Source organism: Trypanosoma melophagium (genome assembly GCF_022059095.1).
Source record: "Trypanosoma melophagium isolate St. Kilda chromosome Unknown ctg40segment0, whole genome shotgun sequence".
In the NCBI taxonomy this organism is placed as follows: Eukaryota; Euglenozoa; class Kinetoplastea; order Trypanosomatida; family Trypanosomatidae; genus Trypanosoma; species Trypanosoma melophagium.
In genome coordinates, this window is record NW_027125180.1 from 53344 (window position 1) to 65023 (window position 11680).

Sequence of the window (11680 nt, forward strand, 5' to 3'; positions counted from 1 at the left end):
ATATCGTTTCATTCATTCATTCCTTCATTATTTCTTTTTTTCCTTGCGTACCCCCCCACCGCCTCCCTTTTTCCACTGAAACAGTTGTGTAAGGAAAACCATTAGAAGGTAATGAGCCATGCGGGGCCGGCGCCTACTGCGGATACCGAGCTCTCCCTGCGGACGATAGCTGAGCAGCAGCGCATCATTGAAGCAATGCGCCAGATTATAGCGGAGCTGAAAGCCAGAGTGGCAACACTTGAGGCGGCCGCCCGTTCGTCGTCTGCCGCTACCGAATCTCTCACCCCCATTGCTACTACTACTACTACTACTACTACTACTACTACTATTAATTCTAATGAAGCTAGTTCTACTACTGCTACTAGTGCGAGTATTGCTTCGTCAGCTGCAGCTGAGGTGGCGCGCTTGACGCGGGAGCGTGACGCGGCAGTGGCGGGTCTTGCCGAGACACGTGCGAAGTGCCGGCGGCTCGACGCTTCCGCAACATCAACCCGCTCGCTTCTTCACGCCGCCGCGGCGCGGGCCCGTGTTGCGGAAGACGAGTGCCGTCGTTTGCGGGAGTTGCAAGAGAATGTCGGCGTCGAGCGGGCACGCTGGAAGGCACTCGCCACCTCCATCGCTGCCCGTTTAGACGTCGATACACGCACACGCGCTTTATTGCACATTGATGCGCTCGACCGCAACGGCCGCACGCGCGGCGATATCACTATACCGTCAGACCCGTTTGACCTTCTCGGCACCGTGAGTGTTCTACAGGGGTCACCACCCAGTCTTTCAAAGCGCGGCGACACCACTACTTGTAACACTTACAGTACCTATGATGGCACCGGCCTGCGCGCTCAGGACATGCGTCGAGTGGGTGTGGGGCGTAAAGGTCACGGGCGCTTCTTGGTGCCACTCTAGCAAGGCACTAAAAAAAAAGAGAAATAAAGGAAGAAACAATTAGAGACAGGGAAAGTGGTCCATGTCACCACAGTCTCGAGAAGAGAGATGTACACAACTCATCAGTTCATCTGACAGGCAAGCAACCATGTACACAGTCTGTCTTCCGCTGTGGCACAGTATTTCTAGATTGCTTCGTATGTGTGTCTGTCTTTTTTTTTGTTTTTTTTTTTTTTTTTTTTTTTACTTTTTTTGTCTTTGTTTGATTTCTTTTTTGTTTTCTTATACAACTCCCATTTTCCCTTTACCCTTCCCCTCCCTCAGCTTGTTTTTTCTTTAAAAAATAATGTTGTTGTTGTGGTTGTTGTTCGACTTAACCCTCATCGGATCTCTATTTTTCCTTGCCTTTTCACTTTCTTATTGCAGTCCAGTCCAGTCCATGTCCCGCAGGTCCGATTACTACACAATGATGGTAATGTCTTCACCAAATGATCCACACAATCGCGTGACCTTCGGCGGTCCGTACGGCGTGCAGCAGGCACACGCTGCAACATTAACAGGTCCATGGCAGACGGTGACGGATGCTAACAGTAATGAAAGCAATAACAAGCAGGGTGGCGGGGCAACGAACAGGAGCAGCAGCCGTCGTTACACACACAACCCCTATGCATCACGTTCAGTGACCCCATCGTGCAGCTCTGCCAATACATCTGGACTGATAAACTCCTCCCACGATACTAGTTATGAAAGTTCGCTGCAAAATTACAACAATGGTTGTGTGCGTGAGGCCAGCGGTACAGAGGCGTTTGTGATGGCCAACAACCTCTTGGAGCAACTCCTTGCTGTGGTGGGAAATATCGCGACGACAGCGTGTACTTTGGCTGGTCGTCACCTCCTCGTCTCTGTGCTCCGTCTGCAGCACATGGACAAGACACAGATTATTCTCGATGAGATTCTTCCGCAGTTCAGTAGGGTGGTTCTGGACCCTCAGGGTTGTCATGTGGTGCGTGCCCTTGTTGAGGCCATCTCGACAGAGCTGATGGAAACACTGGTTCCACACTTCGTACCTGAGATCGTACTTGAACTGGCTGTTACCTCACAACACACTCGACGTGTACTGCAAAGCATTTTCGAGCGTCACAAGAGTGACGCTCTCACTCCCATTGTGGCGATAATCGCCCAAAACAGCCGTCGATTGGCTGTTTCGCAGCAAGGGTGCATTGCTGTCATACGTACCATTGAGAACGCCCTGCCACAGCAAAAACATTCAGTTATATCGATGCTGTTGCCCGTGTTGCCAACCCTCACGATGAACTGCTATGGAAACTATGTTGTTCAGTGTCTTTTGCAACACATGGATCATGGTTCCGTTATTTCAGTCGTTTGCCACGCCTTTGCTGGTCATTGGGTGGCACTCTCTCGAAATAAGTTCGCTTCCAATGTTATTGAGAAGGTAGTGTGGCAGCTCGACGGAGCTGCGCGACGAGGTCTGGTGGAGGAGCTTGTCGTAGACTCCGCCAACCTCAAGTGCCTTATGCAGGATTCTTTTGGGAACTTTGTGCTGCAGGCGATCATTGATTCATCCAATAATGCCGAAGAGTTCCAAGAGATATCAAGTCGTGTGCGGCCACTTCTGCACACAAGCCCGTATGGCCACAAAATTGAGAATAGATTACAAGGAGGACTTTTGCGCGCACTCCAGATGGCGCCGTGCCCTCAGGACAACTACACTGTCAACCCCAGTGACGTATGAATGATGATAGGAGAGGAACGTACCAGCGAAGGGGGGAAAAAATGTGGCGAAGACGATCCTGAGGAAAAAAAGAAGTAGAATCTTTATAGTTTCACTGGCTTCCCCATTTTATCCTGTTCCTCATTTATTATTCTTATTATTAACAGAAATCCCCACCCTTTGTGTTTGTTCTTCTGGCGGTAGATCATTAGAGTTTTATATGATGCGTGTGTATGTCTGTGCAGTACCCCTGCATCAAGTATTTAGAGGTGGGAATAGATGAATTCAACCACACACCCATCCCCCTTCTTCCCTACATAAAACAATTTTTTTCTTTATTGTTTGTTTTTTGTTTTGGTGCAAATCATTAGAAACAAGACACCATTTTGACTTCACTGTCCATGCTGCTGTAGCCGTGGACTGAGTGTGAACATGATGACCATTCAAGAAGAGACCTTACAATTGTGATACTCATCCACCCTCTTTTTTTTTCTTTCTTTCTTTCCATCCCTCCGTCTCCCTCTCTTTCTTTTTTTTTTCTCTTAAACACACATGCATATATACATAAATCCAGTGATATGGAACACAATCGGATTTTCGCATTCATTATTTAGTTTTTCTTTGTATTTGTATTTCTTTAGTTTTTTTACTTCTCTTGTTCGTTATTTCGTCTCTTTTATTCTCAGGCTCTTGGTCTGCGGGGGCGGTGTGAGAGGGGAAATGGACGAGAGCGTTTCATGCAGCTGGAAGGATCCGCTTCCGCCTGTCTTATTCTACGAGGATGCAAACACCGCGCGCCTCCGTGCGGAGGCCGTCGCTGCATCAAGGAGCAGGTCTGGGAGTACGACGGCAGTATTACTCAACCAGACGGCGATAGTGACCGCACCGTGGGTGGCTGTAAAGGTTCAGCCGCAACACCATGTGCACCATTTTGTTCTTGTGTCTAACGCAAGGACGGTGGAGGTGCACGTCGGCGACGCCGTTATTTGCACATATGAGGGTATTGTTTCTGCAGGGGGATGGTTTCTTCATGACGCTAAGTGCGACGCATCTGCTGGGCAGACGCTAAAGCTAAAATTTTTTGCCCGGAAGGGGAGGTCTACTATTGATGTGGCTGTTGTATGCCTTGTGAGAGATGTAGTAGAGCTCACCTCATGTAACGCAAACAACCACAGCAATGATGCTCCGCAAACATTGGAAAGCCGGCTGGGGCAGTTGGAGGCACAAGTACATATCTCAATGAGGGCGATTATATGGCGGCTGAGCAATGTAGAGGATCGCCTTGCTGCGTTGGAGGGGCGTGCGAGTGTACCACCTCCCTTGTGACAGTGCCATGCGTGTGGGTATTTTTTGTGTATCCTTCTTTCTTGCTTTCTTTTTTTTCCTCCTTTTGTTGTTTTCCATTTTTACGGGATTTCTTCTGTGTATCTCTACCTCTCCCCCTTGTTTGCTCATGTTCCTGTTGCCGTGAGGATTTTATCCACTCCGTCCCCTTTTTTTGCTAGATATATCCCAATCGGCAAAGCTATGCGGCTGACGAGGTTGCCACCGCGTGTGGCGGGCCGCTCTTTCCACTCGCAGCACCGGACGCCCATTATACCACAACTGCCGCTGCAGGAGGACATAGCAACGACGACGACCACCCGCGTACTCGTCGCTTATCTCCTGCACCGCCAGCCGGTGGTGAAACATACACCGCACCCACTCGAGATGGAAATGGGATTTCTGCTGGAGCGTGAGCACCAGCGGTACTCTCGACACGAGTCTTCGGAGTCAGCGACGCACTTCATGGCCCAGCGGGGACTCTCGATCGACGTGATGAACCGCACCGACCCGCGACAGATCCAAAGCAACTTTTTTGGTCTCGAGCTATACCAGGACGCTATGCGCGTGGTGCTGCAGCGCTACAAGCCTGAGAAACGTGTGACAGGACAAGATTTGTGGGACCCCGCGAAGCTTGATGCAGCGGGGCCACCCACACGCCACTCGATTCATCGCAAGTTCGATGACTACTTATACCTTATAGTGCAGGATGCCGTGAGTTGTAAGTGGACGCTGCCACAGTCCACAGTGGGACCGCGGGAAACACTGCGCATGGCGGTGGATAGGGCAATTGCCAAACACAACAACGACGCGTTGGATTGCTATATCTGGTCCAACGCACCACAAGCAACTGTGCTGAACACCGCCGACAACACTCGTCTCTTCATCTACGCAGCTACATATTTAATGGGACGCCCAAAGTTCACTGACTTTGAGCCGAAACTGAAAGACCACGCCTGGGTATCACGACATGAGATGGCCCAGTACCGGGAGCATTTTGAAAGTACTGACCTGCTCGAGGCTATGCTAGACATCTCTGCCGACAGTGCGTTTGAAACATGAGGCCGTACGGCAAAGGAGGACGTAGCTGCACGCGTTGGCACGATTCTTTTTCTTTCTTTCTTTCTCTCTCTCTCTACCTCGCCCCACAGTGGATAACACCTGAGAAAATGTTCTTGTCATCCCAGACCTTTCAGTCTGTTTCTCTTCCACGATATTTTTTTCTCTTTTCCCTTTTTTAGAAGAATTGTTTTCTTTTCGCTGGATATCGTCTTTACGAAAGATATATTTCAAAAATGCCTGAGGATGTCCGCTCCCGCCTTGAGCGCTTTATGGGCAAGTACAATCCGGAAAAGGTCTTCTCCATCGATGCCATTTTGAAGGCGTACACTGGGAGGGAAGAGGAAATGTTCAAGGCACTCGTCAAGAAGTACGGCCCGGAGCCCCCACGGGATGACGCCCCACTTACCAATACGAAAGTCGAGGCTGTTTCTGCGACGTTTGACGCTGAGGTGCTTAGGTCGCGACTAATGCGATTTTTCGCTCAATATGCGCCAGAGAAATTAGCCGGTGTGGATGTTCTAATTGAGTCCTGTGAGAGGCAGCGTGTGGAGGAGCTGATGGAGAGCTTTGTATCAACGTACGGGCCAGAGCCGGCAGAAGAGAGTATGGCTACGCAGGTAAATAAGAATGAAAAGAAAAAGGAAGCGCTACAGAGAGAAGAAGATAGAGGTGACATTGATGATGATGACGAGCGACGGAAGCTCATCGCTTGGATGGAAGCGTCTGGAAGGGACGCAAAGATCGTCTGTAACAGTTTACTGACGGAAATGGAGCTACTTGATTTCGTAAAGGCGAATTTTGGTGACTACAAGGGTAGAATTCGGTGTCTTTTTGTTCGCTATGACCCTGCACGGCTTGAGACAGTGCCTGGACTTTTGGAGGCGTACTGTGGCCGCGAGGATGAGTTAATTGCGTGGCTCACGTCTGAGTTAGGGCCGGAGCCGGAGAAGACGGCACCGACGTCGCTTCTGCGACTTATGCGGCGTCGCGCCGACTGGAGACGCATCGACGAGGATACGTGGACGGACGATGAGGCAAACGATGATGACGAAGTGCTTCTCCTGCGACCACCGAAAGGCCTGACAGATGGGCGTTCTCTAATTGAGTCGTACCAGGCGAACGACCCCGGTGAGTTCAGCGGGGACGAATCTGCCGCATACCCGCGCGACGAGGAGCACTGGTACCGCTTGTTTTTCGGTAGTGGACCCGCTGACGACGGCGACGTTGGTGGAGATGATACTGTTGTTGGTGATAGTGGCTCGTTCTGCACACATGGGGATGGGACGGTGGTTCAAACATCCCCCTCCGGAGACTCCTCTGCGCCATCACCGTCAACATCGCGCGTGTCACGACAACAGCGCATGGGATGTCTGCAGGTGACACTTGGAAACAAATTTGGGCAGGCCATTGGCGCGCTATGTGCTCCGTGCAGTACGAAGGTTGCGCGTTCTTTCGAGGCCCTCTGGCAGCCAGTTGGTCCACAATACCAGCAGCTTCTTTCTGAGACGGTCGTGAAGGTTGGCTACTTGGAAAAACTTTCATCAGACGGCCGTCGAATGGGTGTGAAGTGGCAGAAGCGATACTTCCGTGTCAACGACAAGGGAATGCATTATTATGAAACAAATGCCCCAAATGAGAAGCCAAAGGGGTATAAAGTGTTCACAAAGGAGAGCACGGTGGTAGAACATATAGATGCCACAGCGCATCCTAGGTGTACAGACAACCGCTACCACTACTTCGGCATTACTGTAAATGACTCTAACGACATGTTCTACCTGCGCACCCCGAGCGAGGGTGAGAAGCGTCAGTGGGTCTCCTTTATGAAGCTCGCCTTTGCACGTGTGCGACTTACTACGGTCGGCTGCGACCAGAACCCAAGCCAGTGGCGGGGGCGGATGGATGGACTGAAAGAGGCTGAGATTGGCCTTATTGATCTCGTGCACGCCTCTTCCGTAATGGTGCAGAAGTTGTGGAAACAGCACGAGGATCTGAAGCAGCGCATTAATGTGGAGCGGGCACATCGCAAGCTGATGGAGACACAGCTAACAGAGTTGCAAGAGCGGCAAGCTCATCTCACACAGTGTGTGATGGAGGCGAAAGCGCGGGCACATGCAGTAGAAGACGATGTCAATGCAAAGTGCCTGGAGCTGGCGGAGCGCACGGCAATTGTCAAACAGCAGCGTCTGGAGATGGGAAGCGAGCTTGGAGAGACGCGCCGCAGTATCGACGGCATCACACAGACAGTTATCAATATGCAAAAGGAGATAATGGAACTGGAACGTGAATGCGAAGCACGTGAGGCACGAGTGCGACAGGCGTACAGTAAGTGGCGACGCTGCGAGGAGCGGCAATCCCCGGGGAAAAATAGTATGTGGCGTAGTAGTTGAATAGCGTTACTCCAAATTTATCGATACTTTATTTCAGTGTTTTTGGTTTATATATATATATATATATATATATATATATATATATCTGTCTATAGATATTTATATTGAATTTAGTTGGATAGGGGGTTAATGGAAATTAGATGTTTTTTTCTTTCGCTATTTCGCTGTTTTTTGTGCATTTTTTCCTCCTTTTTTGTTGCCTTTTTCTCTCTTTCGTTCATTTCGATCTTCTTGCATTTACGAAGAGGGAGAAGGATAGAGAAAGAAAGTTCTTTTTCGCTGTGTCAAACTCTGTGTAAGACAGGCAAGCAAACAACAATTAGAATTAACAAGGAAAAAGAAAAAACAAAAAAAAAATAGCAGTCATATATATTGCACCCATAACGGGTAATACCATTAAGTACTGTACCCATTTCTTGCACCATGAGCAAGGAGAAGCTAAAGTTCAGTATAGCAGGGAAGGCCGTCGTATACGAAGGACGTCCCGAGAACCGCACGAAGGATCTGCTCGATATTCTTGTCAAGATGAAGGTTGACGAATCCGTGGCGGTGCAGGCATTCCGTGACAACATTGACAGTGCCGAGAGTTTGACAGATGAAAACATCCGGCAGCAGTTTGCTGATGCTCAGCGGGCCTATGCAGAAAAAAAGAAAATCAAGATGTCTGACGTTTCGGGTGATCAGCAGCAGAAACAAAATGTAAAGGAGAAACCACAGAAAATAACGCTCAGCTTCAATGGGAAACAGTTCTCGTACGAGGGTATTCCGAGTGAAAAACAGCATGCTGTTGTTGAGCTTCTTGTAAAACAAGACGCTGCACAGGACGTTGCGGTGGAGAACTTCCGAAAGAACCTCCCGGACTCCACTGCTACAGACAATGAAATATGGACAATGGTTACCGTAGCGAAGGAGGCAAAGGCGGCACGCAAGGCAGCGAAAAAAAAAGAGACCGCTGGTGAAGTGGACCCGGACTCACAGTTAGCGACAAACTCTACAACAGTGGCTCCACACGCAAATGAGCAGCGACAACCGCAACCTGCAACACCCCTTCAGCAACAACAACAACTAATGAATGCGGCTGGGGGTGTGGAGGCTATCGACGAGTTAACAGGCATGTCCGTTGAAGAGCGTGACACCATCAGCAACTTTATCAAACAAGTACTTGAACAACCGGCGATGGATCTGACGGCGCGACTGCGTGACGACCCAAACGTATACCCTTCAAGGAATTCAGCGGCGCGGCAGAGTCTTGTTGCTGGGGATGATGATATGCTTCTCATGACGGCCCGCACAACAAGGGGAAAGATTCCCATATACTGCCAAGAGGAGAACAGCAGTGCAAATAAAGTTTTGTATATTTCACCCAGCACAACATTTGAGGAATTCAGTGGAATGGTAGAGAAAAAATTTGGCCGAAAGATGGTTATGTCGTTCTACGAAGGCGACGATGTGATCGATATGGATGATGATGACGTGTTTTGCATGTTCCTCGAGATAAGCCAGGGACAGGCACAGGATGGGAAGCGCATGAAACTCATCTGCGCCCCCCCCGAGTCCCGCAAGAAGGCGTCAGATGACAAACTGACGGATAACAAGACAGGTGGTGAGTTCAAGACGAAGGCGTTTTCAAGTGGCGTACTGCAGGTGCGCGAGGAGAAGACGTTCACGGCACACACCTCCGCTGTTTACTGCTGCTCCTTTTCGCCAAAAGGCGATCGCTTCTGCACCGCGAGTCGTGACCGCTCTGTGCGACTCTGGAACACCGTTACGGGTGGATGCAGCGTGATGAAAGGCGGTCATAATGGCTTTGTGCTCTCATGCGACTTCTCACCGCGTGGGAACCGTATCGTTTCTTCGTCCGACGACCGTACAATAAAGGTATGGAACACCACAACATGCTCCAAGGTGTACACACTGAAGGGACATGACGACAAGGTGTACTGCGTGCAGTACAACTCCACCGGTGACTACATTGTCTCCGCCTCGTGCGACCACACATTACGGGTGTGGGATGCCAACGCCGCATCCAAGATGGTTACACTGCGCGGGCACACACTCGCTGTCTTTTCCTGTTGCTTCACTAACACCGATGGGGGAAGGTACGTCGTTTCCGGTGGCGACGACCGCCTTATCAAAGTTTGGGAATGGGCGAAAGACGAGGAGTTCCGTTCCATGAGTGGTCATACCGATACCGTGTGGTCATGCAAGTTTTCACACGATGACACCCGTATCGTCACGGCGTCTATGAATCACGAACTGAAGGTGTGGGACTGGAGAAACAGCAGTTGCATCCTTGCATGGAAGGCCCACCAGGTGCCGATCCACCACGCCATATTCTCCACAAATGATAAGTACATCTTTTCCTGCGCCAGAGACTGGACTGTTATGGTATGGGACGCGACTACAGGGGAGTTGGTCGAGACGATCCCCGGGCACCACAACACTGTGTACCACATGGATGTATTTGGCAACACACTTCTCACCTCATCCCTCGACGACACGCTCAAGCTATGGACAATCACCGAGAAGTAGGGAATCGAAAAGGTGTCGGAGTGTGGTAGTGGTGGTGGTGGTGGCAGGCGAGGTGGGATGAGTGAAGTACAGGGATGTGAGATAGGAGGATGAGGGAAATGTTCCTCCGATTCTTTCATCTTTCATCTTTAATCCTTCATTTTCCTTTCTCTCCAATACTCTCAGTCATTTGTGTTTTTTCTTTTAAATGTTTCATCCTTCTCTTCCCAACGCCGTGAGTGAGTGAGTGAGTATGTGTGTGTTTCACTTGCCCGGCCCCGACAACAAATCAACGGCTGGGTTTGGAGAAAGTAGAGCGACACACACACACATACATATACGCATTCATCTCCATTTCTGCCCTGTTAGGCTCAAATGCTTCTCCCCACACAGAAGGGATCAAGAAAAAACAGGACAGCGAACACAAACACAAAGGCGAAACGCAAAACAAAACAAATAAAAGAAAAGCAAGCAAACAAACAAACAGTTAACTTCAAGAAAAAGAAACAAAGAAAGAAACAAAATGCACATATATATATATATATATATATATATATATATATTCTGCGATGGTGAATTCCAATCTGTGTAACCCTCCTTTTCCAGTGCTCTTCGCGTAAGAGACAAGCCTGATGTAGTTGGAACGGCAGGAATGGTAAATACAAGGAGACAATAATGCGGCTAGGGGGGGGGGGGACCAATATAAGCACATATGGCCTTTCTGAAGAGATATTAAGTAAAGGACAACAAAAAAAAGAGAAAGATGAGTCAGTGAACGAATGGGCCCAATTAAATATTTTAGATGATTCAAGTACATTGTGCCACTTTTTTTCCTTTCACTGCTGTATTACCATCATAGTGTCACCAATGTTACGTTGTTTTTTTTTTTCTTTCATTCATCCGTTTATTCATTCCGACCGCCTTCTTATTTTTCTACTGTCACTTTCTCCTTTAAAGATCAGGGGCTATAGCTAACAGCAGGTTAAAGGGCTCTCTTACTGTCACCACTTAGGCAAGTATCAGAGTGTGCCTACGTGGTAAGATGACTTAAAACCATTTATATGGCTTTCTGTGAAATGTTACCCACTTACAGGAGCATGCGTGCCTTTTCGGATGAATAGATGACGCACAGAGGCCCCTGCTATTATTCTCCAGCTGCTGTGTTTTTGGTGATAGTGGTAGTAGTTCTGAGAGTATTACTGTCGATGTATACATCTTTTTGATTTTCTGCTGTAACCTATATATGCTTACTTTATATTCTTTCTCCTCCTTCCATCCCTTTTTTCTTCTGTTTGTACCTTGGCAAAACAACACTCACACTCACACTCACAAACACACTCAAAGTAAGAAACGGAGAAGCACTCCATGCGTCAGCTGCTGTGTATTGCACTGTTCCTGTTGTACTGCACCTGCGGGTGCTTTGCTGCCAGTGTTGTGCAGCAATTACCACAGAAAGGGCAAAGTGCTTTGCAGACGTACACCGCCAGTACTACTGAAGTCCCTGATGATAAGAGTGGTCCGGAATGGCAGCCCATCCGCATTGCTGTCTATACAAAATATGTGGAAGATGCGGTGAGGTACTGCAAGGGAGAAGAGATGTCGTATGACGAGATTGATGAAGAGAATGGAGTGGAAATTGATGAAGAGTTTGAGGAGCTCTGCGAGACTGATAATATGACAGAAGAAAAGAAAAATATCCTTTTAAATGATGTTTTGCCTAAAGCTATCAAACTGCACACAGATCGTCTTAAGGTGAGGCCGGTGAAGGAGAGTCCAAGGATTT

General features: G+C 48.9%; 6 protein-coding genes across 6 annotated transcripts; all 6 read left to right on the forward strand.

Annotated features, from left to right (window-relative positions):
* Nucleotides 1–111: 111 nt before the first annotated feature.
* LSM04_002576 (uncharacterized protein) lies at nucleotides 112–903 on the forward strand (the record flags this gene model as incomplete). Its single annotated transcript, XM_067338487.1, has 1 exon — nucleotides 112–903. One exon carries the CDS (start codon nucleotides 112–114, stop codon nucleotides 901–903), a length of 792 nt encoding a protein of 263 aa, XP_067187666.1.
* Nucleotides 904–1321: 418 nt separating this feature from the next.
* LSM04_007899 (Pumilio RNA-binding repeat) lies at nucleotides 1322–2635 on the forward strand (the record flags this gene model as incomplete). The annotated part of the gene is made up of 1 exon (XM_067338600.1): nucleotides 1322–2635. The coding sequence occupies one exon, from the start codon at nucleotides 1322–1324 to the stop codon at nucleotides 2633–2635; it is 1314 nt and encodes a 437-aa protein (XP_067187674.1).
* Nucleotides 2636–3334: 699 nt separating this feature from the next.
* LSM04_001757 (uncharacterized protein) lies at nucleotides 3335–3940 on the forward strand (the record flags this gene model as incomplete). Its single annotated transcript, XM_067338721.1, has 1 exon — nucleotides 3335–3940. One exon carries the CDS (start codon nucleotides 3335–3337, stop codon nucleotides 3938–3940), a length of 606 nt encoding a protein of 201 aa, XP_067187664.1.
* Nucleotides 3941–4141: 201 nt separating this feature from the next.
* Nucleotides 4142–4999, forward strand: LSM04_009315 (Ribosomal protein L46; the record flags this gene model as incomplete). Its single annotated transcript, XM_067338833.1, has 1 exon — nucleotides 4142–4999. The coding sequence occupies one exon, from the start codon at nucleotides 4142–4144 to the stop codon at nucleotides 4997–4999; it is 858 nt and encodes a 285-aa protein (XP_067187678.1).
* A 233-nt stretch (nucleotides 5000–5232) lies between these two features.
* Nucleotides 5233–7386, forward strand: LSM04_004360 (Pleckstrin homology domain; the record flags this gene model as incomplete). The annotated part of the gene is made up of 1 exon (XM_067338949.1): nucleotides 5233–7386. One exon carries the CDS (start codon nucleotides 5233–5235, stop codon nucleotides 7384–7386), a length of 2154 nt encoding a protein of 717 aa, XP_067187670.1.
* A 423-nt stretch (nucleotides 7387–7809) lies between these two features.
* Nucleotides 7810–9918, forward strand: LSM04_001102 (WD40 repeat; the record flags this gene model as incomplete). The annotated part of the gene is made up of 1 exon (XM_067339067.1): nucleotides 7810–9918. The coding sequence occupies one exon, from the start codon at nucleotides 7810–7812 to the stop codon at nucleotides 9916–9918; it is 2109 nt and encodes a 702-aa protein (XP_067187663.1).
* Nucleotides 9919–11680: the final 1762 nt, after the last annotated feature.